Below are 27,118 nucleotides of genomic sequence, written 5' to 3' on the forward strand. Positions count from 1 at the left end.
ATTTCAAGTAATTTGCGAAATGTACAATTTTTGTGGTATAATTTTAATTGTTACACTTTGTAATATATTAATAGGAAACATTCAAATATTGTAGGCATGGGCGGCGATTAGGGGGCAAGAGGGGGCAGTTGCCCCCCAACTTTTTTGACGTGACGCCCTAATTTATAATTTCATTTGGAAATGTAAACAGGGTGTCCACAAAATTTGGAGAAAAATCTCTGACTTTTCCCTTACTTTCCATGACGAAAGTTCCAGATTTCCCTGACCCCCCTGGATAACTTAAAAATATAGAAAAAAGAAAGAAACCCCATCCTCCAGATTCCCCATAGTTGACCTTGTTCTCTTCCGCTTCTGTTTCTTTCTTTCAATTTTCTTTCCAAAGGAATGTAAATTTACAAATATGTGCATTAGGGCGATATTGATTAAGCCTACATATTACATAAAATGTAAAGTTACAAACGAAAGTGTGCAGTATACAGAGTACTTAAGATATGAAAAAAATACACGTTATAATACCAATTACACAGCATTATAATATTGCCTATAGTAATAAACAGTTCATACATGATTTTACTGATTATTAAAAAAATTATGTAACATATTTTTGCTGGTGCAGTTGTTAAATGCAACCCATTTAGAAATTTGTTTTCATCCTATCTCGCATAGTTTTCTTCTCATTAATCTAAATATCCTTCTTGTTGCCTCTGCAGTTTAATTTTCTTCTCTTCTTCCTCCAGCTCCTTTAGTTGTTGCTGAATTTCCGTTTCTCTCTCCTCTTCTCATCTTCAGCATTTATTTCTCTTTTCCAAATACACCTGATATTGTCTCATTGAACTTCTCACTGACTTTATTGATGATCCACCTATTCTATCACAGAATCATACATGATCCGTTGAGCCACCAGAGATTCTTCTTGTAAGTTCTCAACAATGAGAATTTTATTTATTGTGAAAACACTTTTAAAAAAATGCGTTTCCGCGAAAGAAGATAAAACACAATTTCCTAACTGACCATAAGTCAACGAAGTTCTTCCCATTTCCTAAGACTAAGTAAAAACTCATCAAGTCCAATACTATCTCTGTCATTGGCTATGAATTCATTCGAGTGTTCCTTAAATTCTTCAGTTTGAGCTTTCACTATGAGCTGGAGATACTATTTCTTCGCGTTCTCAGCCACTTGTCCAGATATCCTCTTGACACCGTGCAATTCTTCTAGAACAGCGTCTACCCTTTTGAGCAAATATGCCAGGATGCAGTTGGATGTGTTTCTCGCAGAAAATTAGTTTCAACAACTATATCAGAGAACACTGACTCCCTCAATATCATCATTAAGAACACCACATTTTACATCCAGTAACAGTAAAGAAATCAACCCTATTTCATAAATTCAGTAATTGAATAATGGACCTAAATCGATTTTTCACTGACTTTCCTTGACCAATCTGCCATTTCCCTGACTTCACCTGATACATTTTTACTTATCTGACTTTCACTTATTTTCCAGAATGTGGACACCCTGGTAATGGTCTTGTATGTATTACTATTTCATAGAAAGAAATGGTGCTATATGATATTTGCCGTTGCGCGAGTAAGTATTGGTTCCCGTGGAGTTAAGAAAGCTACAGGAATTGCGTTTTAATTGCAATTAAAAGTAATTAATATTGCAATTGCAAATTTCTTTAAATGTCATAGCATATGCTTGCATTACTTACTATATTTCATTTTCTAAGAGTAAAAACATTCATTTAATGGCATGTGTGGAATTAAAAGTATAAGTTGTTCATTAATTCCCAGTTTCAATATAACTTCTGCAAAACAAGCGTCATTATTCATTACTATGATTAATATTATCCCTTCTATTTATTTGTTCTGCAAATTTATTAAATAATTTGATCACACAACTTTCCAGACAGAATTTTAAGATGTTCATAAGGAAGAACTCAAATCTCTTCTTATACTTTCGTTGTTTTAGAGTATAAAGGGCTAGTACCTACCTGTATTGCTCTTATGAATTTACTTAATAAAATAGAAATACGATATACGGTATTTTAAGTGAAAAAGGATAGTATCCTATTAGTTATACAACCTTTCATTGGTGTTAGGAACAAACAGGAAATCTAACACTGATATACAATTGTTCAGATCATGTCTTGCCCCCCCACTTTTAACTTCCAACCGCCGCCACTGATTGTAGGTCTATTAATTTCAGCTTTGTTCAACTTTATAATACCAAAACGAGTTGATAAGTTGAAATATAGTAAATAAATACGGAAGGAATACCTAAAATTGAACTTTTTTTTTTTCAAAAAATTGTGATAGAAATATTTGTAACCGTGATTTTCATACATGCCTCAAAATGTTAACGATATATTGAAATCTCCTTCCTCTGGTGTCTCACTTATTGAACGAACAAGGAAGGAAATCAAGTACTTAGAATTCCCCCGTGGCTACATGGTTAGCGTACGAGATTTGGTGTGACAGACACGGGTTCGTTTCCCGGTGGCAACCTATGTAGTTTGATTCCACCTTAACCTGTAGGTCCACGTCTCATATAGCTTCAGCTGGACGGGATGTTAAATTCTAATCAGCCAATCAAGTACTCTAATTAACCATTCCAAAACAGAGAGCTCTTTATTTCAATAAGTGTTTCTTAAGACTATTCGAGACGACGAGAATGCCACACTCGGTGAAGTTTGAAGTTGCACGCACGTAAATCTTAACGATGTTGAATATCTGCGCCATCCATATTTCTCAGCTCGTTCATTTATGTAGGGACATAGGTGAATCTAGGGGGCGATGGCCATTCATCCCTCCCAGTGCGACGGTCACAGTACTACGAAAGCCCAAGTAAGTTCATAGACAATTCGAAAGCGACTCCAATTACCAACAATTTCTGCCCCTATCGCCCCCTTAGAAGACCATCGTGGATCCGCCCCTATACAAGGGAATTCTTAATAATAATCTCATTTATTTCCTTATTCGAAATATGTTATAAAAACAATAATAATGCTCATTATAAATGTCAGAGACACATTTTATCAATTGAGTCGCCCATTCCAAAACGGCTCTTGTCCATTTACATAAAATCTCAGAAAACCGACAAAAACTGCAGGATCAATGCGTTTTGTAGAACTGGAAATATTTGAGGATGTTCAAGTTTTTTTTTTTTTTTTTTTTTTTTTTTTTTAACATGAACGCACTAAAGTATTCCCAGTTCTACAAAACATGCAGATCCTACATTTTTTCTTCTAAGTTTTCTGGGATTTTCTGTAAATTGACAAAGAGCCGTTTTGGATTAAGATGACTAAATTAGTTTGCTTCAAAACTCTTTTTTTCTTAAAATCAATTTGCATGATAACCTCATCATTTACTTATTGCTAATTACATATTGAGTGAAAAGTATCTTACCTTTTCGTATAAAATGAAATGTAGTTGACATTCCCCCAAATGATCATGTTAGAAATATATGAAACTGAAGGGAAATTGGACGGATTGGGCGCGCCATATTGGTGGTTCCCATTTTGAACTCACCACGAAAATGTTATGCGCATGGCCACGTTCCCATTTAAAATTTGAGATTGAATTTAAGATGGTGGGCGGCCCTGGACCTCACATGTCACTACCATCATGACTTCAGCCAGCTCACTTCTTTTCCATTTTATACTGAATAGTAAGAGACTTCTGACTCATCCAGTAATATCAAATTATTAAATGAAATTCAGAGAAATTTTTCAATGTTTCACTTTTATCAATAACTCCAATAAATACTTTACAGTATATTACCATATATGGAAATTCTGTTGGAATAACATGGTTTCCATCCGAGAAGCGCTTTTCGCCTGTACTTCTTAGTTTGTTGATTATTTCATTTCCCCGTATTGATTGGACACAGACGGGATGAGGAACTGCAATGACAATAAATAAATAAATAAATATTTTCTGACGTTATTAAATATAGTACTTGAAGTACAAAGAGTCAGTTCATTTCTCATCTCAATTCCGTAATTTATTGTTTCTCATGTGAATTGTTTATTATTATTATTATTATTATTATTATTATTATTATTATTATTATTATTATTATTATTATTATTAATCTACACAACAGGTATTATGCTCAGTTACAATGTTGTTTACGCGTATAAAGTCATGATTACATAATGGTCCAATAGGAAAATAATTTCAGATGTAGTTTATATCCAGTATTATTGTTTATAGTTAAAATACATAAAGTATGTATTTCCATTAATGAAAATTACAAACACATATTTTAAAAGACACTCACTATCCCAAATTGAAATATAAAACTTAACAAATAAACTATTGTTTATTTTAATTCCTTATTTCAGTGATAACATTTAAAAGTTTTAAATTGTATTGTAGCATTGAAAGAAGGAAACGTATATATTGGTAGTCTAAGTACCAAGTAGTATACAAAATTAACTGTTGTTCTGTAGTTTTGTTCAGTTACACTATAATGTTCTTTGTCAATAATCTCATTTGTTGATACGATAATTCTTTGAAATAACAGCCTTATGTAATTAACAGATCTCAGAACTGGGAAAGGTATATGTCAGTTGAATGAAAATATAAATATATTTGATTCTCATTGTTTTTAATGTTCTTATACAGTACAATAACGTAAATTATGCTATAACCTTTTCCTTGGTACCACCAAGTAGAAAACAAATAAACAATAACAAATATATTAGCTTAAATTATTCCTGATGATAATATCCTTCTTTGTACTTTAGACAAAAGTAGTTGCGACAGATCTTAAATTGTGGCATGTGCTGAATTGACTAGAAAAAGAAAGCTGGCAACAATAGTTACAAATGGCGCCAATGATGCTACAATATAAGTAGAGTTCTCCATAGTCGATTTATGGAAACCAACACATTTACGAAGACCGTGTACGCTTGCGTGACAAACACCACTACATGGTTTTAAGTAAGGATACTACGAACCAAGTGGATTTAGTACAAGCAGCAGACGACAGACTCTGGCTTCTCCTGCGAAGCACATGATGACATCAGAGCAGCAGCGCCATTGCCGACAGGACGCCTATATAATGGGACGCAGTCGGCAGTTCTTTACCAGTTCTCTGGTGTCCCTTCTACTGTTTGCCTTGGAACATTAGGAGTACCCTAACCCCAAGTCTCTATTCTGCCACGGGACTCTTGGCTATTAATTTCCTTCTGGTTTAGTCTGCTATGGGGTTCTGTTGGGATTACTACCTCAGTTGCTTAGCTTCCCACGGGGCTCTTTAACTACTAACCTCCTCACTGCTTGCCAGGGAGCATTGGAGATTCCTTCGCTACTCTGCTTAGCCTGCCACGAGGCTCTGTAGAGATCATGTCCTCGGCCTCACAGTCAAGGACTATATAATTTCTAACCAAATAATTTAGAGGAGAATAACTTTGTAGTATTGCTGTAAATACTGTTATATGGTGAGTTTTATAATAAAAGCCGATAGTGGGAGTCGATTCTGGACACTCACTTATTTACCTTACTCTACCTGCAACCTATATAGGACACGGTTTTACATGGTAGAGACTTGACCGTTTCAGTTTTACTGAATACTCCCCCACCGAAAGCTGATTTCATTAACCGCTATTCACATTTAAAATTCATCGGTATGTGACTTCTCTTATCAGTGAACTTAGTGACTTAGACGTGACTATATTTTTAGTGTATACCTCACAATATGCCTCAAAACAGATCAGCAAAAAATACCTTTCCGAAAGACATTACAAATATGGCAGAACCAAATTCCCGCATTTCTTTTAATATCCCTCATCTTCCTAAGTACTCTGACACGTTACAGAAGATCCTGATATGTTTTTCATGTTGTTCGACCACCTTGCGCTACTGCATTGATGGAATGCCAAAAAAGAAGAAGGAACTTTTTCTTATATATCTTCAGGACCTAGTTCTCGATTTGGTATTACAACTAAAGTCACAAAACCAATTGGACACAATTAGTTATGCACAACTGGAAACTAAATTAACGGACTTAAGTAGCCCAATACTACCAGCATATTGGGGGAATTTCAAATTTTTCAAATTCTTCAAGGAAAAAATAATCCTATTGATGCATATTGTTTAAAGGAAAATAAAGGTCATTCGTCAAATCATGCCTCAGGTCACCGAGGAATAAAAAATAAACTATTTGTCTTTGGATTTAAAGAAAAAATTCTTACAGAAGATCGCGTTGGAAACATTTACTTCGGTAAAGGTTTTACAATAATATTTTCATAACTTAGGAAGAGCACATAACCTTATGAAAATGCAAAATTACATCGGATTATCGCAAGCAATTTATTCTTTATGTGATCAAAATGCGTCAGTTTATAGCTTAAATTCTTCTACAATGGCTAGTGGACTCTTTCCCACCAACAAGCGACTTGTCCGTCATGCAGTCAAACACCCAATTGGCATCACTGTCAACAATCAACACCAGCATTTAATTTACATTGTGCACCCCTGCTACAGGGTTCTTCTCAAAATCAAGTACCTCCATATCCTCCCTCCCAAGTTATCACTACACAACCCCCTCCCAGAGCCTCTGTGCGAAGCACATGTAACACTGCTGAAACCAGTGGTTCATTGGAATTAAGCAAGCTTTCTAATCAGGTGGCTGAATTGTCTCTTTTAGCAGCTCAGAATGCAATGAGAATCTCCTAGTTTAGATGTGGCGACCGTAATAATTATAAAACACGCAATACAAATAAGAACAATAATAATCAGCGTAGGAACGGAAAGAAAGGAAATCCTAAAAATAACAACAAAAGCAGCAATACACCTAAACCGGAAACTGTCACAGTCTGTGGTACATGTTATAAGCAGGGCCATTCTTCCAGCATATATTTTTGAAACAACAGATAAGGAAAACGCATAGGGGGCCCCCAGAACACATTCTGAGGACCGTTGCACAGGAAGATGACCAGCAACAAAAAGTTGTATCCATTAAATTGAACAAACACCGGCATCACTATACACTGTAGCTCCATTGAATAGTATAAGAGTATAAAATTAGTAAATCAGGAGCATAAACTACTAGTCAATATAATAATCAATAGAGAAAAATATCAAGTAATAATAGACACAGGAAACTCTCTTAGCCTATAGATAAAATCAATGATTCCTCCGAATAACAGTTAATTCCTTTTACTACCAATCCCAGAGGAATAGAGAATTCCATTGTAAAATTGCGGTACATTGCTTTAATTAAATTCAAAATTGGTTCAGCAACTTTTTCACATTACTTTCAGATTTTAAAGCATGGAGAATTTTTACGTTTATTCCGGCGAAGATATTTTAAATCATCTGAAAAGCTAAAATTGGTATACAGCGCAATACACTGTCTGTATAAACGTGGCCACCGACTTTCCAACCGAAGTGAATGCACAGGAGGAACTATCGGCAAATACAATTAATTAACTAAGACAGCATACATCAACTGACGTATTTATCACTCAGAAATTTACCATCCCAACTAGAACGCATTTCTTTCTTCCTGTTAACTTTAAGAATAAGAACACACATAAAGAGTATTTTGTTGTTTCTCCACTTGAGAATTTATTGGATAGGTACGGACTAGGTTTTACCAACCAAATTACCAGAAAACAATTTCACGTTACTAATATGTAATCCATCTAATAGGCAAATAACATTTAGCAAAGAATACAAAAATTGCTTACTTTGAGGAAGATCTACAAGAGGTTAATATACCGGGTGATCAACAATTAGGCGACCAAAATTATGAAACATTCTATAGAACAGAGCAGGAAATAGAAGAGAGATTAGAGAAAACAGAGCCTCTCTTCAATATCAAACTTTCTAATGTAAACCCGGATCTGACAATAGAACAGAAAAACGCTGTATAAATTTATTTTATAAAAAAGAGTCGTCTTCTCATATTCACCTGCACATATACTATATTTTCTAGGATATATTCATTAAAAGGTATAGATAAAGTGCTTTCTTTTCATCAGAGGTCATCCCCTTTTCCTCTTGCGGTGAGACCACAAATTGACCTCCAAATTAAGTAACTATTAGAGGCCAACATTATTAAGGAAACAAGGGATAGTTTATTTTCATCGCCACTTCTGATAATGAGAAAGCCAAATACGTCAGGATTTTTTTTTCTGAATTTACAAGCTTGTAATTAAGTTCAAAAAATATCTTAGTATGCAGTTTCAATCGGCAGAAGACATTATACATATGCTTAGGGGCAAGTCATGTATATCGAGTGTTGACATAAAGCAAAGCTATTTACAACTATTATTGCAGGCGAAGAGGCACAAATACATGACTTTTGAAGTCAATGATTCCAGAAAGTCGTATCAATTTCAACACTGCGTGATGGGCCATGCCACTTGAACTCAGGGGCTAACAATAGCTGTACGCATAATTCTTGAAGGCTTACTTACCACTTATATCACTGCGTTCGCTGACGATCTCATTATAGGGAGTAAAAATTGGAAGCAGCAATTATCAGACTTGAGACTACTTTTCAAGAGACTACGTAAACATGAATTTAGAGTCTGCCCAAACAAGACCCACAAGTTGTACTCAGAATTAGACGTGCTAGGTTTTGCAGTCAGCGGTAAAGAAATCACAATATCATCTAAAATTGCCAATAAGATACTGAATTGTTAAAAACTGAACCTCTAAGTGGGCCATAAAATGTATTTCTTCTTATTGTTATTTTAGAGAGCCCATATCTGTTATTATTTGAGAGCCCATATCAAGAATTTTACTGAGAAAGTGGAGCCGTTTCACTTTCCTTTTAGAAAAGAATTTAAAATTCAGTCAATATGACATCACAATATGACGAATTATTTGAGAAATTCAAACCAGACATAATTCAGGCTCCATCTTTATTTCATTTTGACCCACCTCTGGAGATTCGTTTACACTCAAATACATTATCTGTATTCTTAGAAAATTTCGATATTTTTTTCAAAATAGAAAATTCAAGCTATTTATTGATGCTAAGTGATTTACTTCATTGAACACTCAGTCCGATAGAGTGGTAAAATTCACTTAAGATATTTTCACCTGATTACAATTTTGAAATACAGCATATTAAAAGTTTGCAGCATATTGTAGATATTTTTAGCTTTTTAGTAAAGAATCACGAAGTAGAACGCGATGAAGAGCACGAAAGTGACAATTTTTCTAACATTGAGGACGCTAAATTTTTTCTCTCACTCACAGGAGCATACCCTTCAAATTGACCAGCCCACAGTACTCCTAATCTGCCAAGATAACAAACAAAGATCTGCCACATTTTCGGATATCTTCACTGTTTTAGAAAATAAGGAACCTAATAAAATGTCAACACTCAGTGCCGCAAATATTTCTCTCTTATGATTCTTGTAGATCAAAGAAAGCTTGAACAAGACAATTCAATATCTCAAATTTACACGTTCAAATCAGTATTGTTCAAGACACTTGTAGAAGAGTCTCGAATGAACTAGAAACAACTTTTACACGATCATAGAAGTATTGAATCATGTTTTATGTACTTGTTGATCGGTGGCAGTCGCAAACAAGTGACTGAAACTATGAAAACAAACGAAAGCGAAACTACATACTGATTTAGTTCAGACCTGCGCACCAATAGCTATAATATTAGCATATAGTTTCTAACTTTCTCCAGGCATTTGGAATTCAACACATTATATTCAATCATTTAGAAAATAGCACAATTAATTTTCTAGCAAGCCCATCGAATTTTCTCTAAGTATTTTGTCTCTTTTACAATGAATGCGGGTTAGGTTAGCTTACCTTAAAAGAACAAAGTGCTGCTTAGCTATAAAATCGTTCCTCCTACTAAGCTATCTGGTTCTTCAAATGATAGTGATGACAGAATCACACTCAGAAAGAAAACAATCGAACTGTTTCCTAAAATTGTGTGTATCACGAGGCAATGACTCTTGATGTTTATGCTATGATATCGAAGACTGTTTTTTTTAAAAAAAGAATGAAAACACAGGAAACCAAACGAAACCAAATTATATTTTTTTGTGCTACTGGACTTACCGCCCATCTGCATCAGATTTTCTTGACAAGCCTATCCCATATTTAGTACTGATTAAGATAACCCGTCAGGGGTGTAGCCATGGGGGGGCCCATCGGGGCCCGGCCCCCCCAAATGACTTCCTGGCCCCCCCAAATGACCAACTTTTAAAACATCATTGTAATATTACCTCGCTTCAGTCACTTGAAAATAACAAAGTTTGCATATAATTGATAATTTACGGTAAAACAGTATGGGAAAATACTATTTTACTATACCAATCGAAAAATTGTATGGTATTTCCTCCTTATACCAGTCGGAAAACAGTATGGTTTATTATTTTTTTTACAGCAGATCACACAGTTTACTGCGATATATATTTGACACTTTGAAAACAAATGTTTCAACAATTTGCTGTAAATACTACCATAAAACAATGGTACTAAACTGATTTGTAAGTAGTCGTGCATTACATTTTTTATATGCTGTAACTAGTATTAAAAAAAAAAACATTTATATCAGATGAAAAATTTGGTGAAAAACAACGTTTTTCAGTATGGATTTTAATTAATCGGTAATTTTTAATTATTTTTACATGTCACCATCCCCCTTAGGAGTAATAATGGGGACTGAATTTAGATTTAAACGGCATCAGAAGTGGCACTGTTCGTATCAGCCACTCCGAAAACTATGATTCAACATTCATATTGGTCATTTTCGATCATTTTTGTATATCTCCCCCTTCTCTTCAAAGTGCACATTCAAAGTAAAGCTATAAAAAACATTCCAGGCCCGAAACTCATCTACGTTGAAAAGTTAATCGAAATCAGTCGGGTGGCTCAAGAGTTGTTACAAATGTAGTAATTTCATTCATTATATATATATTACAGAGTGAATGGTAACTACGTGGACAAATTTGGCCGGGTGATAGTTCATCTAACAAAAAAAAAAAAAAAAAAAAAAACGTCGTAGTGAACATGGGAAATTCCGTCCCGTTTAGGACTGACAGAGTGTCGAAAGCAATACATCATAGAGAGTGTGGTTGAAAATGTCACTTAGAAAGTCATACGTACTCTGTTGAAAAATGCATGTTTGGAAACACAGCTATGCGTGGGCACGGAATTCCCCAAAGGAACGGAGGGATTCCCGGATATGCTGTAAAGGAAAGAAGTGTCACATGTTGTTAATTTCGTGCGCACACGTAGCTGCGTTTTTAAATATGGATTTTTCAATAGAGTAGGTATGACTTTCTAAGTGACGTTTTTAACCGCACTCTCCACGATGTATTGTTTTTAAGCTGTTGGCCACTGAAGTACATGCTCCCATGCTTTCAACACTCTGTCATTCCTAAACGGAACGGAATTTCCCCCCTGTTCACTAGGACATCTTTGCTTTTTTAAAGATATAATATCACCCGTCCAAGTTCGTCCACGTAGTTATCGTTCACCCTGTATATATAAATAGATAAATAAATAATTACATTATTTCGGAAAGTTTCGAACTATAGCCTATATAAATTGAATCATACAGAAGTTATTCGAAGACGCACTAGACACCAGCATGACTGGTGAAGAACTCTGTGTGTATCACAATACAATAAAACTCGGTTTTGCGGCTATCGCAGCATTGCATTTACGTCACACGATTTTCTGGAGTTAGTTGTTAGTGATCGTAACCACCGCTTTAAAATTTCTTCGCGTTCCCACTTGTATCGCTATTTCTGAGAATATTATTTAAAACTTCTGATTCGAATCATTACCCACTCTTTCCTTCGAAGAAGTTTCGCATGTGAAACAGAAGAAACTTTTTTTTTTTCTTGAAACATTTTTTGACGGAACAATGCACGATTTGCAGACCTAAAGATATTAAAAACCTAATTCGTCGGATATTATTGTCGTACTACTTTATTATTATTATTTTTGGATTTGAATATTTCTGAAGAAATCGAGTTTATTCGCATTCTCGCACTATTTTTTTTAAAAAAAGAATTTGTATAGTGGTAAACTGAAGTCCGAAGTGCAAAGAAGATGCTCGAAAGCTTGTTTACAAACGAGATGTTCCTGCTCCTTCACGTGTGCAGCCACTTCGAATCTGTGGTCGACGAGGAACAGAACTCTGCATCCTTAACACTGGCGAACTTCAAATGCACAAAGCACCCTGTATCTCGGAAGAAGAGGTCGATGTTATTTCTTTAAATCCTGTTTTAACTGCATCTTCCGCAGTACTTTCTTCTTGCCAATCACCAGTGACCTAAAATGATGGGTGCGACCTCCTTGGTTAATTAAACAACCTTATGGGGATAAAAGATTATTACGAGTCTACCATTTTCTAATACTTTGATTTGTTGGCGAAAAACGCTATAAATATATTCACAATAATATAAGCATTTTCTAATAAAAAGTTCTACCATTAAAAATAGTTTTTTTATTGTAATAACCCCTAAAATAATCAAAATAATAAAAAAATAAAGATCAAAAAGTGTTACGTAACAAAGGGGTGGGGTTCGGCCTTGCGTTACGAAGTGTGATAAGCAGGAGGGTGGGGTAAAATTGGTCAAAAATAGCGTTACGTAATATGTGGACGGCCCCTAGAACAGGAAATAAGACATACAGTACTGGCACAATTATTATGGATTTTTGGAAAAAACATAATTTTTCTACAAAAACGACATTTAAGCAAACAAATAATAATGCAAATCAATTTTATTCACAAATAGTGAGTACGTCAATAGTAAACAACTATTTTAATATTTAGTTTGTTCACCCTTTGCATTAACAAGTGCTTTAACACGTCTGGGTGTTCCAGTGATCAACTTCCTGCACAATTCCCTGATTCTACCTGAATGAATACATACTTTGGTAAGACGTTGTATGAGCTCTGCTTTGGTCTTTACGGGAACTTATTTCACCTTTCAATACAGACCATAAACTCTCAATCGGATTCATATCCGGGGAATTTCCAGGCCATGAGAGCACTTCTACACCATTTTCTTCAAACCAGGTCTTCACTGACCTTGCCGTATGACACGGGGCAGAGTCCTGTTGAAATGTCCAAGGTCTATCGTCAAACCAGTCCCTTGTTTGAGGTAGCAAACGTCTTTGTAGTACTTCTTTGTACTTATACTGGTCCATGGTGCCATCAACAATCTCCAAACGAATTGTTCCATGCACAGAAATGGCTCCCCAGACCATGACCTTCTGAGGGAATTTTACAGTCTTCTTTAACCATTCCGGTGTAAATTGCTCACCCGATCGCCTTCTTACAGTCTGCACACGGTCGTTAAGCACTGCAACGATAGACTCGTCACAGAACACAATCTGCAACAATACAGGCCACAAAATAAGGCGTTGAACAGCTGATGAAAGTGATGGAAGCAATTGAATAACGAGTAAGCTTAATGACGTGAAAATCTGCAAGGCTTAAAATTGGAAGTTAAGTTTAATATTTTGCATAATTTTAATTATTTGTGTTATTAACGTTTTTACATGAATATTTTAAACTCTTTCCTTCTCCCCTTGCTCAGATGTCCAGTCAACGTGAGCCTCTGCCCAGGCCTTGCGAGCCTGTTTCATCTTATCAGTAAGGCGAGGCTTTTTTCTGGGACGATATGCTTTTAGTCCACTTTCCAATAGTCTCTTATTTACTGTTCTGCGAGCAATGGTAGTGCCCTCTGCTTCAAGTTAGTTGGAAATCATTCTGCAAGATGCTCTTCTGTTGTTAATTGCCATTTTAATTATTTTTCTGTCCATTCTCGGTGTTGTTTTCTTAGGTCTACCACATTTTCCAACCCTATTTGATGCCAAACTGTGGCCATATTCCAATTTCTTCTTGATATTACTGACGGTTTGAGTTGAAACTTTAAGTTTCTTCCCCATTTCTTTCTGTTTTAAGGTGGTTTCTTTCAATAAAACACTAATCTGTCCAACTCAAATCACGAACTTTGCCTATGTCTGCTCAATTGCATAAACACATTAGAAAATCTGGGGAAAAAAGTTGGTATTAAACTTGAATGCACAAGCACACAAAACTAAAGTGATAACATGCAAATGGCAGGCGAACAATGCAATAAACACACATTTCTCCACGCAAATGCCAGACTATTACTGAGCTCTGTCCAGACAATGCAGTGATTGTGTCAGGGTTGTCAGACATTTTCTCTCTGTATTGCCAGACACTCCCGTATAAGACTGTAAAACCAACCTAAAATAACTAATAAATATTTGTTTGGTACTGGTGTGGCAAAGTAAATAAAATATTAGTTAATAAAATTGTTTGCAAGACATTTTTGCACAAAAGTTTTGTCTTTATCAAAAATCCATAATAATTGTGCCAGTACTGTAGATGTTAATAAAATAATTATGTTTTTTTAGTCACGAATAATAAATAATTATTTTTGTCAGGAAATCTTAAAGAAAATAAGTGAAATTTCAAAGAAAATTAGCCTTATGTAGATAGGTTCTGCGTACAAGGGCTTAAACTAGTTATGCAAAAGGTATATTCCGGGTCCGGTAAGGAATTTGGTCCGGGACAGTGAATATTGGTTAAACATGATAAAACTACCTGGAATATAATTTATGCACAAAAAGCAAATAATAATAATAATAATAATAATAATAATAATAATAATAATAATAATAATAAGAAGAAGAAGAAGAAGAAGAAGCTGGAAACCAAAATTTGCCGGTTTTTTCATGCCTCAAAAACACTAGCTGCAACATAATTTCTTTTGGCTTTGTAGCTGGCCCCCCCTCAAAAACTACGGGCCCCCCCTACATAAACCTGCTGGCTACACCCCTGTAACCCGTCAAACAAATAGTAATTTTACTGTTAAAATTGTGAGTATGTATGAAAGAGGACTCTACGATATAATAATTTCCACTATCGGAACATGCCTGTATAATGTAGAAACCAGTATTTTATGTTTAGAAGTTTCATGTTACCAGTATCAAATCATTACAATGCCTATAGTTGAGCTCAAATGAGTGAATACGACGTCAAGGGTTTGTTGCACTATTCTTATTTATTCTTATTATGTTTCTTGCACTATAACTCCCGTCGATGACACGCCTACCCCCTACGGACGCACTCTTGCGTGGGCCCCCTTGCCCTGACACTGATAAATAGCATCCTCGATTTTAGTGTTTTTTTCATTTTCTTATTTGTGGCGTATGTCAGGATGCGCATTTGCACCTTGCACTGTAACTATATAAGTCGTGTATATTATCAACAAAAAATACTAACAATATCTTCCAGCGCAGATATTAGGTTTTGTTTATTACTATAATGGACACTTGGAACATCAGATAATTGTGGAAAAGAGTAATGAAAAGATATCTATTAAGTAACTGCCGCTCTATCTCACGACGCCATCGTACTTGTTTTGTATTTTTCTGCACTCAACTCGAGCACTGATTGACTATTGAATGCTCTTGAATTGGATTGTTTAGAACAGGACCGAAAAGAAATTTCTTGAACGAAACTATTGAATTCAAGACGAAAATGACGTCAGTACTGATGTCTTTATTATCAAATACTCTTGAATGGTCTTGAACAAGAGTCTTGCTCAAGCTTTCTGGGATCGTCTATCAGCAGTATTAGAGATGGACTATTATATGGGACGCACGAACATTCTCAATTGCGACTATTATATTTGCTTTGGGTACCAAGATCTTCACTAAACAATATTTGCAAGCAATCCAAAATAACCTTTTGGCCCCCATTTCGGTTTTACTAAAAGATACCTAAAAGATCGGCATAGCAGACATATTATTTCCCCAATATGAAAGCATATATAGCACACAAAATAAGAGGGTGCAGTCTCTGCCAGAAACTTAAAGAGCTATCAACTAAGCTATCTGGTCTATTATTACATCATCCTACTTCAACTATTTCTACTGAGTGGCAATTCGACTTATTAGGAAATATATCTGTCGGACAAAAAAGTTTAAATACATATTTGGCGCAGTCGAAATGTCAACACGTTTCTGCGTTACAAAGGTTGTCGATAAAATAAGAACTGACATAATTTCTCATACATTAAATCATCCCTCAATATGGAGCTTTTAGTATAGAAAAAAATAAGTCTGAAATGCCTCGAAACGGGAAAAAATATTGGAAAGCAAATTTTCAATTTAACCAGTCTATGGACCCCCTGATACTCTACAAAAGAAAAAAATCCCCAAAATCACCTGAAATGACGTCATCAATATGATGTCCACTCAAGTACGACTACTTATGCTTATGCTGTAATATCTCATCACAGAACCGAGATACAAATTCTGTTCTGGTGGCAAATTAAAGATAAATCATTGCATAAGTGATTTCAACTAGTATCGTTCTTCCGTGTTGAAGCCATTTTTAAAAATGGCGGTTATCTTAAAAACTTATTTTCTCTGTTTCATTTTATTTGTTTTAAAGTCGATTACTATGAAACTAAGATATATGAAAGAATACCTCGAAGTAAACGTTATAGAGCGGAGTCTCACCTTTATAAAGATAGCAATATTATTTGTGCATCTTAGCAATTAAGCAAACTAGTACAGTTTCTGTAGCGCAAGGTTTTGAATTTTTAGCAATTAGATTACGCTAAACATGTGAGAATATTTTTACAATTAAAGGCGGATAAACGTTTGGAAAATAAAATTTTGACACTTTTTTTTTTTTCAAAAATCGTTGAAACTCCTGAGAGATTCGTCAAAAATAGTACATGAGCAACTACCTGAAATGACGTCATCAATATGGCGGCCATGCAAATACGTTACTTTATGCTTATTCAATATCTCATCACAAAACTGAGATAAGAACGTCGTTCTGGTACAAAGTTATAGGTACATGATTCATATGATTGCAATCAATATATTTATTACGTGGTACCGCAATTTTTAAGTATGGAGTGCATTATCTTTAGCACTTAGATTACGCTAACATATTCAAATACTTTTAAAGACGAAAACTTTTGGAAAGCTACTGGCATTTTAATAATTATTTTGTGCGTCTGTAACTTCATACAAATCTGCCCAAAATAGAAATGGGGAGTGGCATAACATGACATCATCAATATGGCAAGCAAGCGATGACGATAAAAATCATTGTACATAAATTTGAACAGGCTTTTTTATATTATGATAGTGTTGAGTGTGCTCTCGTGATATTTTAAGTCGATGAGTAATTAAATGTTACTGTAAATTCACAAATGTTGAAACACAACATGTATTCCATTGTTCTTGGTTCACTTTGTGCACGCACCGTCTAATCCTCACCGTAGCCTGTCCCAAGCCCGTGCTGAGAATGGGGGATGGACCCGCTCTTTACACACCTGTTACCGCATGCCATGTAGCGGGCTGGATGCTTTGAGGGTGAGACAGGTTTGAGTGGTGATTGGAAACAAATATCTATCTCGAATGTCCAGCATCGCGGGCCTCTTTTCCTTATAGATTGTTCCATCAAGCCGGAATACAACCTACCAGCGGAGGTGAGGGTTAGGTTATCCTCTGAAATAGGCTACTAACTCTTGCCATTGGATCTGGAAGAGTGTGTGTGACCTCATCACGTTCTCAGTGAGGTAGGTAGCTTCTGCTGCCGTCCCTAAAGGCGGAGATGAGGCTTTGACTGTCCTGCGAAATGGGTAACTAAGCCGTACACATGGGTCTGAAAGAGAAGTATACGTGGTCTCCCAACACGTATGAAAGAGTGAGTAGTTTGTATGCCCAGAGGTCTGATCCAATAGCCCACCTGCAGGATTATGTAGGTACTGCCTTCAAAGGGCGTTACGTGCGTGCTTTTGAGTCCAAGATGGAATACCTAGTATCCTAACGCACACTCGTACCTTAGGAGCGGTGAGGAAGCGGGACCTTTCGTTCCAGGCTTTGTTGACTTTATTTGCTGCAGGGCCTACGACCCTACCATAGGAGTCGCATCTCCCAAATGACCATTGTCTTTAAAGGTAGACAGTCGACATCAGGCATTGCGTCAGGCAATGTACGGTGTACCTCTAACGTAATTAGAAGTTCCTTATTCCTTGAACGACTCTACCGAAAGAGGGTGTGGTGGTCCCTCCCAATGGTGACCTAGACGTTATATTGGGTTCGGAATCTAGTTTTACTATGACTTGTATGTGGTACTTAAACACGTAAAAGATAGGCAGCCCCGAATTGCTTAGGTGATCCTACCAGGAGAGAACGGCTCCCAAATGATAATGTCTGTCTTGAATAGATAGTCAACATCCATCATTGGCTCTGGTAATGTACGTTGTACCTCTGTCATAATTGGAGGAAGTCCCGTATTGCTTGGACGATCCTACCGGGAGAGGAGTGTCAGATTCTTAGCTGCGGGGGACTGAACGGCGACTGGAAAAATGGCTATCCCAGATATCTGGGTAAGGATTTCTGATCTCAGTGAAAGGGGGGAACTGTGTAGGATATGGACTGGCACCAAACTCAAATGGTGATTTAACACGTACCATTGGATCCGGGATGAGATACGGGTGTGTCTCGACGTGTGCGTGGTACCTACGCGAAGACAGTTGCCAGTTGCACGTTAGAGGTAGGCAGGGCCGGGAATCAACAAGCCCCCTCGGGCATTGCCTGAGGCTGCCGGATTGAGTTGGACTCTCCTGTGCTGTGGTTATTCCATGGTATTCGGTAGCTCATGGGAGCCAATCCCAGGAATCTGGGTAACGGTAACCATGGACGGTACAAGAGCTTGCCCTGATACCTTGCCTGCAGAGCATGGAAGGACTGGCTAGCTAGCAGTTCGCCTCCACCAGTAGGTAACTGGTAAGTAGAACTTCGGTTCTGTCGCGCAGTGGGTGTATCCCACTCCCTTAGAAAATATGGGTTACACACCAAAGCTCCAAGGTCGGGGAACAGATCTTGACAGTGCACTACGTGCACGAGAACTAAGAGTCAGAATGAAGAACTAAGAGCAGTAGGCCTTATTTGACGGTGTCTGTCCTTCAAATTAGGCCCGACGGCCGCGGGCTTGCCCTCCACGCGTGCACGTAAATGTGGATATAGTAGAAAACTCGATCCTAATGTTCCACAAACTGTGAGTGCCGAAAAGGAGGACCCCAATGTACATTAGTGTGTGGAGAATGTGCGGGAGAATCCTGCACAAATAAACTAGTATGAAATTCATTAGAAGACGAAGATTGTATTTGTGATCATATCAAGGATCTAATAAAATAGAGGATCTGCCCGTGCAACAAAAGCTATACGTTACAGCCATACGTTGCAGTTTCGCTACCTCTACACTGCCCACTCTGCCCAATAGGATCGCAATGTTTTGAGCCAACAATCATGGCGGAAACGAAAGTAGCCAATCAGACAATGGCAGAAACGAGAGTAGCCAATCAGACGTGCCGATGCTCGGTTGTTTTTTGGCTTCACCGTTTTAATAGGATGAAGATACATATGGGCAGATCCTCTATTTATAACATCCTTGGATCATATTGAAGAAACTTCAAAATCATCTTCTAAACGGCTCGAAACATTAACGAATGAAACAGTTAAAAGGTAATTCTAGAGAGCTAGAGTATGTAATTTGTAATGCAGTAAATGGTTTCTAAATTTTGATTAAACATATGTTTTATGTTGTTAAAGAAAATTTTAAATATGTGTAATTTTATAACAGTAAAATTTTTAATATTTACTATTTTAAATAATATTTTTTTGATAATATCATAATGTAAAATTCAGACTTTTTACTATTTCAAAGCCAAGTAAATTAGCAATATCAACAATACTTTAAAATACTAAAAGTATTACATATGTATGTATGTGATAGTTTCATAGGAATCTGATTTGAATCAAATAAAACGAAACGGAATAAATTAATTTTTAAGATAATACCCGCCATATTTTAAAATGGTGGTAACACATAAAAACGATATTAACCGAAATAATTTTAAACGGTAACCGCATAAGCATAAGTAGTCGTACCTGCGTGGACACCATATTAATGATGTCATTTCAGGTGGGATATTTGGAGATTTTTCTGTGAAGTATCAGGGGAGTCCATAGAATGTGTTAAAATGAAAATTTGCTTTCTAATTTTTTAATGTCTCCAACTCTAATTTTCCTACACTATTTTTCATACATATATTTAAACAGACACCCTGTACATAGCGCCTAGAGACTAAAGAATTTGACAAAGTTCTACAACTTTGAATTTAAGTTCCACCCTGCATACAATTACAAAACTTGGAGTATAGTGGAAACATTCCACAGACTTTAAAAACATTTCCTTAAATTTTTGTACAGGAAAATGAAAAGCAATGGCCGAAGTTGATTCCATACATAACTTTTGAGACTTTTCAACCAGGCTGGAAACCAAGCATTCGAGTTTTTTCTTATTACACAGGTGTGAACCAAAAAAGGTCTCTGGTATTGCAATTGCCTTGACTCCAACATTATGTATCGACCGGGAAGACCTAAATAGAATTAGAGTAATTGTGAAAGATAATTTCGGCGCAAGTTATGAGAAACAAAAGAAATATTACGATCCAAAACATAACCAAAATTGTTTTGAAAAAGGACAGAAAGTGGTTGTGTTTTATGCAAATCGTCAAATTGGAGTACCAGTTTCTATACCTCTAACGATCAATTCTAATGTCTATAGAGTTAATTACCGGGTCGTGATAGTCATAAAATACAAGAGATTTCTGTGGATGAGATATGAAACCCTATTATGAGAGCTTAGATGAAACTTAGCATAAACATAATTAGCTTCTTTTCGCTGTTTGAGCGAAGACATTTAAACGAAAAAAAAACAAACGAAAAACTCATACGGAACAGAATACTTACAACGCATAAATGGACTTTGAACATTATCTCTATAAGCGGCTTCATTTTTCATAATATTTACCTCGAAAAGAAGTAAATACGAAAGCAAGAAAAATAGGATGTGATATATACAGCCCATCTCTTAAATATTTCTCTCAAGTAGCAACACGAAAGACAAGGATAGGATGAGAAAATAAACACATCTAAATTATTTAATTCAATTAGCTACGAACATTGTATAGCATAAAACATTTTATTCGATATCACTTTTCACTTTGGAAAAAAAATACAGTACTCACCATTCGAAAGAAGAAACACGAAGACATGTTCAGTTGGATAAATCACTTTTCCTTGCGATACAAACACTTCCTACGCTCTGTTATTTACGAAAATTCTTATTTATTATTCTTCACTGAATGAAAGAAAGCTGATATAGCACTTTCGTGTTTCAAAGGGCAAATGATCTATAGAAAATCTATGATTTTTAATTTTCCTCGATTATTTTTTCTTCCTATCTATGGATTACATATTGTCACCGACATTATGCTACATAAACATTATACGAGATGTTCCAAAAATCATGATCGCAGTAACTTATAAAGGATGTCAAGGGATTACAGTTCATCATTATCATTATCATTGGTATTTAAAACTTGTATTCTATCCTTTATATATATCTGTGGGGGTTTAGTGCAAATATTTTAGAAACATTACACCACCTTGCACAGGGTGATGTAGATAATATATAATTTCGTATCTACGTAATACACTTTCTACTTTGATACTATAATATACCTATGTATACATTCATATCTACGATTTCTTTTCTTATTCTTTTTTTCTCAAAGTTTAGTACCGTTTAACATATTACATTAATCTTTTTATAATGTTCTATAACTATGTATCGTTTTTTAAATAATACAACTATACATATATGTTTGTTCTACTTTAATATGGTCACACAAATTACTTTGCAAACTCTATAACAATTTTACTCAGAAAATACAAATACTACGACGTTGAAATTACATAAAGAATAAACATAAAAGTTGCATACATGTTAGGATATATACTGTGTGTGATGATATTACATTTTACACAATTAACTTGCGATATTTACACTTCCTCTCGAGCAGTTTCTTGCTCCTCTACTCCTATCTTGTCTTCGTCTGATTCTCCAAGATAATATTTCTTCAAGTGGAATGCATTTCTCTTTATGACTTCTTTTCGTGTTTCCAAATATTATAGTTTGTATACGTTCATGTCGGTCTTGTTGCATACCTGCCAGGGACCAGTGTAGTGAACCATGAGTTTTTTGGACACCCTTGATCAGTGCATCTGATTTGAGAATGACGTGCACAAGTACGATGTCTCCAATCTCGTACTGTAGAGTGTAGTGATGTTTGTCGAAATACTCTTTCGTGGCTTTGGCTCTTTTTCTTTAATTTCTTCTAGCTAGGTCTACGTAATATTGTACACTAGCTGATCTTTCAACTTCCGGTACATCGAAGAATTTTAGCGACCTCTCTCGTCTGTAATACACCCAAATGTACTTCATACGGTGATAAGTTAGTAGTTAGATGTTTGGCCGTGTTCAAACAGCGTTCAAATTTACTTATATGTTCTGGGCATGTTCTTAGGTTGTCATGGCAGGGTTTCCGTAATATGTTCTGGGCATGTTCTTAGGTTGTCATGGCAGGGTTTCCGTAAGACACGAACAGTGCTTTTGACAGCTGTCTCCGCCATTTCACCTTGTGGGTAATCGGCCGTACTAATGATGTGTTTAAGGCCTAATTTCTTCATCTCTTCTTCCTGGAGCTCCGATTTGAACTGTGACCCACGGCCAGTAAGCACTATCTCTGCATTCAGACAGAGTTTTAAGAAGTCATTATTTTTTGTATGGCAATCTCCGTGGTGGTTAGCTTACAAGGATGCAATCCTACAAGCTTAGAAATAGCGTCCAGAAATACTAAAATGTATTGAAAACCACCTTTTCCTCTTACGAGGGGCCCACAGAAGTCCAGACAAAGGAAGATTCCACTTTTCTGTGGTATGACTGGGTTTAGTGGCCCATTTAAGTAACAGTTTGGTGGATTGGTGACTTGACATAAATGACACAATCCACAATGTTTTCGAATGTTTTGCCTCGATCCACCTTTACCTCACAGGACACCAGGAATGTAGTTTGGAATGGAAACAATGAGGCCTTAGTGCACTACATCTACACAGACGTGGCTTAAATTCCTGTAAATTCCGTTGATAGGAGTCAATGAGCTTAGATATGGTATTCAATGACATCAAGAAGGTGCTCATTTCTGTTAAGCATATATTGAAATTCACCATTGTGCTGCTCAAATCTTTGCAGCACAACGTTAGCCTAGGGGCGGATCCAGAATTTTCTTGAGCGGGAAGTGCAGTAGGAATGGCCACAAAATTTCGAATAGGATTACTCAGTTTCAGATCGAGTGAGGATCAGGTGCCTGGATCCGGAACCGAGAATCGTGTACTCGGCTCCAGAACTGGGAATCAGATACCTGGATCCGGAACCGAGAATCGGGTACCCGAATCCGTGATCGAGAATCGAGTACCCAAAACAAAGTTGGATGTTGCGAAAAGTGTCCAAACTCCAAAGAAGAAATAGAAATTTGAAAAGTATATAACAGTACTTTCCTTTCGCTAAAATTGACATTACAAAGTAAGGAGTAAAATCCTATTTAAAACAATATTGAGTGCCAATCATATGTATTAATAATTGATACTACTGTTGTAGGAGTGGAGTGCTGTGCCATAATTTCTACGAGGAGAAGGATAACTAATTAATTTGTGTGTGTGGTATTTATATTTCATCACTTTTCTCACAGAAACTGCCATACAACTTTCTTTTTCCTCTACTGTGATCTTTCTTTTTTGTACAGAGCTCAGGTGTTCCCCACCCACAGGAGCCCTATCTCGTTATTTCTAGCTCAATATTTAAGTATTAACGAAAAATGATCTCGTCTTCGAAGGAACAATGGTGAACGCAACACAAGCAAGCAGGACATCAGTGTTAAATTCAAACTTTCTTGCGAGTGTATGCAAAGAAAATTTAAGGAGTTTGGGAGTTGACAAAGTTCACAGTCACGAAAATTAATATGAATAAAATTGTCAGTTTTTTGGAAAGGAATAAGCGCAGAAATCAAAAAGTTAAAAGTGGCAAATTTATGAAGTAAGTATATAATAAATCACCTATTTGTCCTTAGGTCGTTCTCACACGAACAAGTGATTAATTAAACCATTTACACTGTTAAAATTTCGCATGTTGCACTTTTCAATTTTGGTTTTAAAATTGCTTTTACTAATCGCTTTTACCTAAATTTAAAAAATATATTAGATAAGAATTCGTCTGGTCAAGAAACAAAGAACATACGACGGTTGGACCCAATGTTCTATCCTTACTTCAAAAAATAAAAACTATTCGGACAAACATAGCCTTTCGAGGTTGTAGTTTCACTGGAAATTTTCTCCTTGGTGAAACTAGAAATACTATTAATATTATGTTTAGACAAAATATAATTTAAAATATTCTTTTCAAAAGAGAAATTTTTTTCTTCAATTATAAAATTCATTTTTCAGCTGTTTCTGAATCTTGGGAAGAGCTCGATTATACAACGGGATATATGCGAACGGGGACTTTTCTGGTAGAAACCACAATGTAAAGTTAATCATGTCTATGACATCTATCTTCTTGATTCACTTAGGTATTATTCATTCAAAAGCGAACATAACAATACAGTTGTCATATTTAGTTTAAGGGATTTTTTTCAAAAGGGCACATTCTCAAAAGCACTTTTAAGTCAAACTTTATTTCTTTCTACTGTAAAATTAGCAATTGTGGAAATATTCCCCTTTGAAAATAAGCTATCAATTGTTAGCTGACTTACGTTTATCACTTTGAACAAGAAATGGTAGTATTTGTATCGTCACCCAGAAAATGATAATTCTTCTTCCTGGTATGAATGTACTGAAATATAAAACCAAAAGAAATATTATTTAAAAATCTTCATTTACAGTGTTCAGTAAACTGCACGAATAGTACTGTTAAGAAAAATTTCTTAATTTGATTTAATTCATATCTTCTTAGAAAGTAGTAGTATATATTCTAATTTCTTTTGTAAAATCAACTTTTTTTTTTTTTTTTTTTTTACAAGAAAGTCCAATATTCTCAGAAAACATTGTCTTGTAGAAAACACGTAGAAAAGACAATTAGGATGAAAGTTTTCAATCACTTTAACTCACCATCTCAGCTTAACTGTTCAACATTATTACTTTCCATTAGAGGCTGTCTTTCATTTGAGATTTTTGCAAATTAACCGTTTAATAGATATGGTAGTATACACGTTATAACTGTGATATTTCCCATAAGTACAAGCTTTGCTTTGTTATAATTAAATATAAACTAATTATTTGCTGGCGAATATAAATATAGTTTGCGAAACTGTAACACGTGTTGAATTTTAATGAAAATATATAGTTTTGCTCAGCAAATAATTAGTTTGTATTTAACGTTAAAACTATACACAATTACTGCTCTCTGCACTTACACGAAATGCTGCATATAGGAGTGTCCAGTGTCCACCAATTTCAAAGTATACAAATTCCTAAATAAAAATATATGACTACACTGCAGTATCTGACGTACAATGGTGGAAATTGATATAAGAACTTCATGTATAGGGTTCCTCTGATTAGACCGAAATTTGTATCAAAATGTGTACATTTGATACAAAGGGCATAATGATCTTAGATCTCAATGTAACGGATATTGTAGATGGCAAGTTGACTGTAATGTTTGCAGAGGATATTATTTATTTCTAGTCCGAAGGTTGACTAATATGCACTTATCTGTTAATTCGTCGTGTATGAATCACAGCCTTTGTTGACAATAACAAGACGACGCCAGCGAAAGTACAACTAAGTGGCTTTGAATACTGTTGCGGGACATCAGATGGTCGCTCCATAGAAGTGCTGCACGCGTGACACTAATGTATCGCTTGTGGCATACAATGGAAGGCGATGCTTTCTTACAACAAACGTGCAGATGGATGCATCGGAAAACACTTTGACAGAGGGGTTGCCATATGTGACGATGATGGTCAATGCAATCACAACCACCCTACCTCTAGGTAAGCATATGGAATCTAAAGAATCGATTTCTTGGAAGGAAGATCTACGTTCGTGAGTTCGCCTCGCGTGATTAGACTTGGCACCTACTCATAACTAGAGATGCAAGGACTCGGAAAAAACGGCTTTTTTTAAAAAAAAACTCGGTTCTTTCTGCTTCGCTTTTTTGCTTAGGAAATATTGGGCTTTTTTCAAAATTCTGCTTCAAATTGATAAAGCAGACTTTGTTTCGCTTCTCTATAACACAAAAAGTCATTTAATTAGTGATTGATGCCGATAATAATATAAAACCTCGAAAATAAACCATGAATTTCGAAAAGATATTTCAAACAATTTTTCTTCAACATATTTACGTTATGAATTCCAAAGGATTAACCAATGTATATAATAAGAATATTTTTAACCTCCTATATACAAAAGTAAGCAGGATTGGCAAGAACCATGGTTGTTGTTGAAAATGTCAAAAATCCGTTTTTAGGGGGAAGTTTAAACCAGTTTTTTGTTTAAACCAGGTTTTTTGATTTAGATATTTTGCTTTATGTATTTATATTACATATTCACAGAAATAAGTTTGATTCGCCTTGGTGTTATTATCCAACAACGGGATTATACTGGAAGAGGTCCCATAAGCTTAAATAAGTCCGGTCAGTAAATTTCTGAAATTGAGAAACTCCCGCCCTAACCATCGGGAAAATCCCGTCATTACTTTAAATGTAAAACAATAACGGGAAAATCCTGTTATTGCTTTGCATGTAAAATTTAAAGGTCAGTGTATCATAATTAGTACGCTAAAACTGAGGTATTAAATTACAAGTTTAGTATGTAGATATCATTGAAAGTCCAATCCAAGTTAATGTTGGAAGCTACGTAGGCAATCGATAAATTTTGCCAATTTCTATCAATATATTTAAGCAACCTTGGCTTCTTTATCAAACAACAGGCATTCAGGCATGCAGAAATATACAATTTGGTTTCGTTTCGTATGTTTAGGCTTAACATTCTTACGTAATACCGAGGTTATCAAGAAGACTTTCGCTTAAAGTGACATCCGAACCGCTACTTGGGGTACGCATGAAAGATGGGTTGTTGTTCAACCGAAAATTGAACCGAGAATTGGGACACCTTGATTAAAAGGTGAAAATGAAATA

At 35.7% G+C, this 27,118-nt stretch overlaps 1 protein-coding gene across 1 annotated transcript in view; it reads right to left on the reverse strand.

The window, feature by feature from the left end:
• LOC145689447 (thrombin-like enzyme agkihpin-1) overlaps window positions 1–27,118 on the reverse strand; it is a 143,666-nt gene that overhangs the window by 74,666 nt on the left and 41,882 nt on the right. The window contains exons 2-3 of the mRNA XM_081763604.1: window positions 24,731–24,810; window positions 3,783–3,904 (exon numbers count right to left, since the gene is read on the reverse strand). Of these exons, the coding sequence (XP_081619730.1) occupies window positions 3,783–3,904; window positions 24,731–24,810 (202 nt within the window). The remainder of the gene's footprint in view (window positions 1–3,782; window positions 3,905–24,730; window positions 24,811–27,118) is intronic.

The sequence above is a fragment of the Thermobia domestica genome, chromosome 7 (assembly GCF_964235325.1).
Source record: "Thermobia domestica chromosome 7, izTheDome1.hap1.1, whole genome shotgun sequence".
In the NCBI taxonomy this organism is placed as follows: Eukaryota; Metazoa; Arthropoda; class Insecta; order Zygentoma; family Lepismatidae; genus Thermobia; species Thermobia domestica.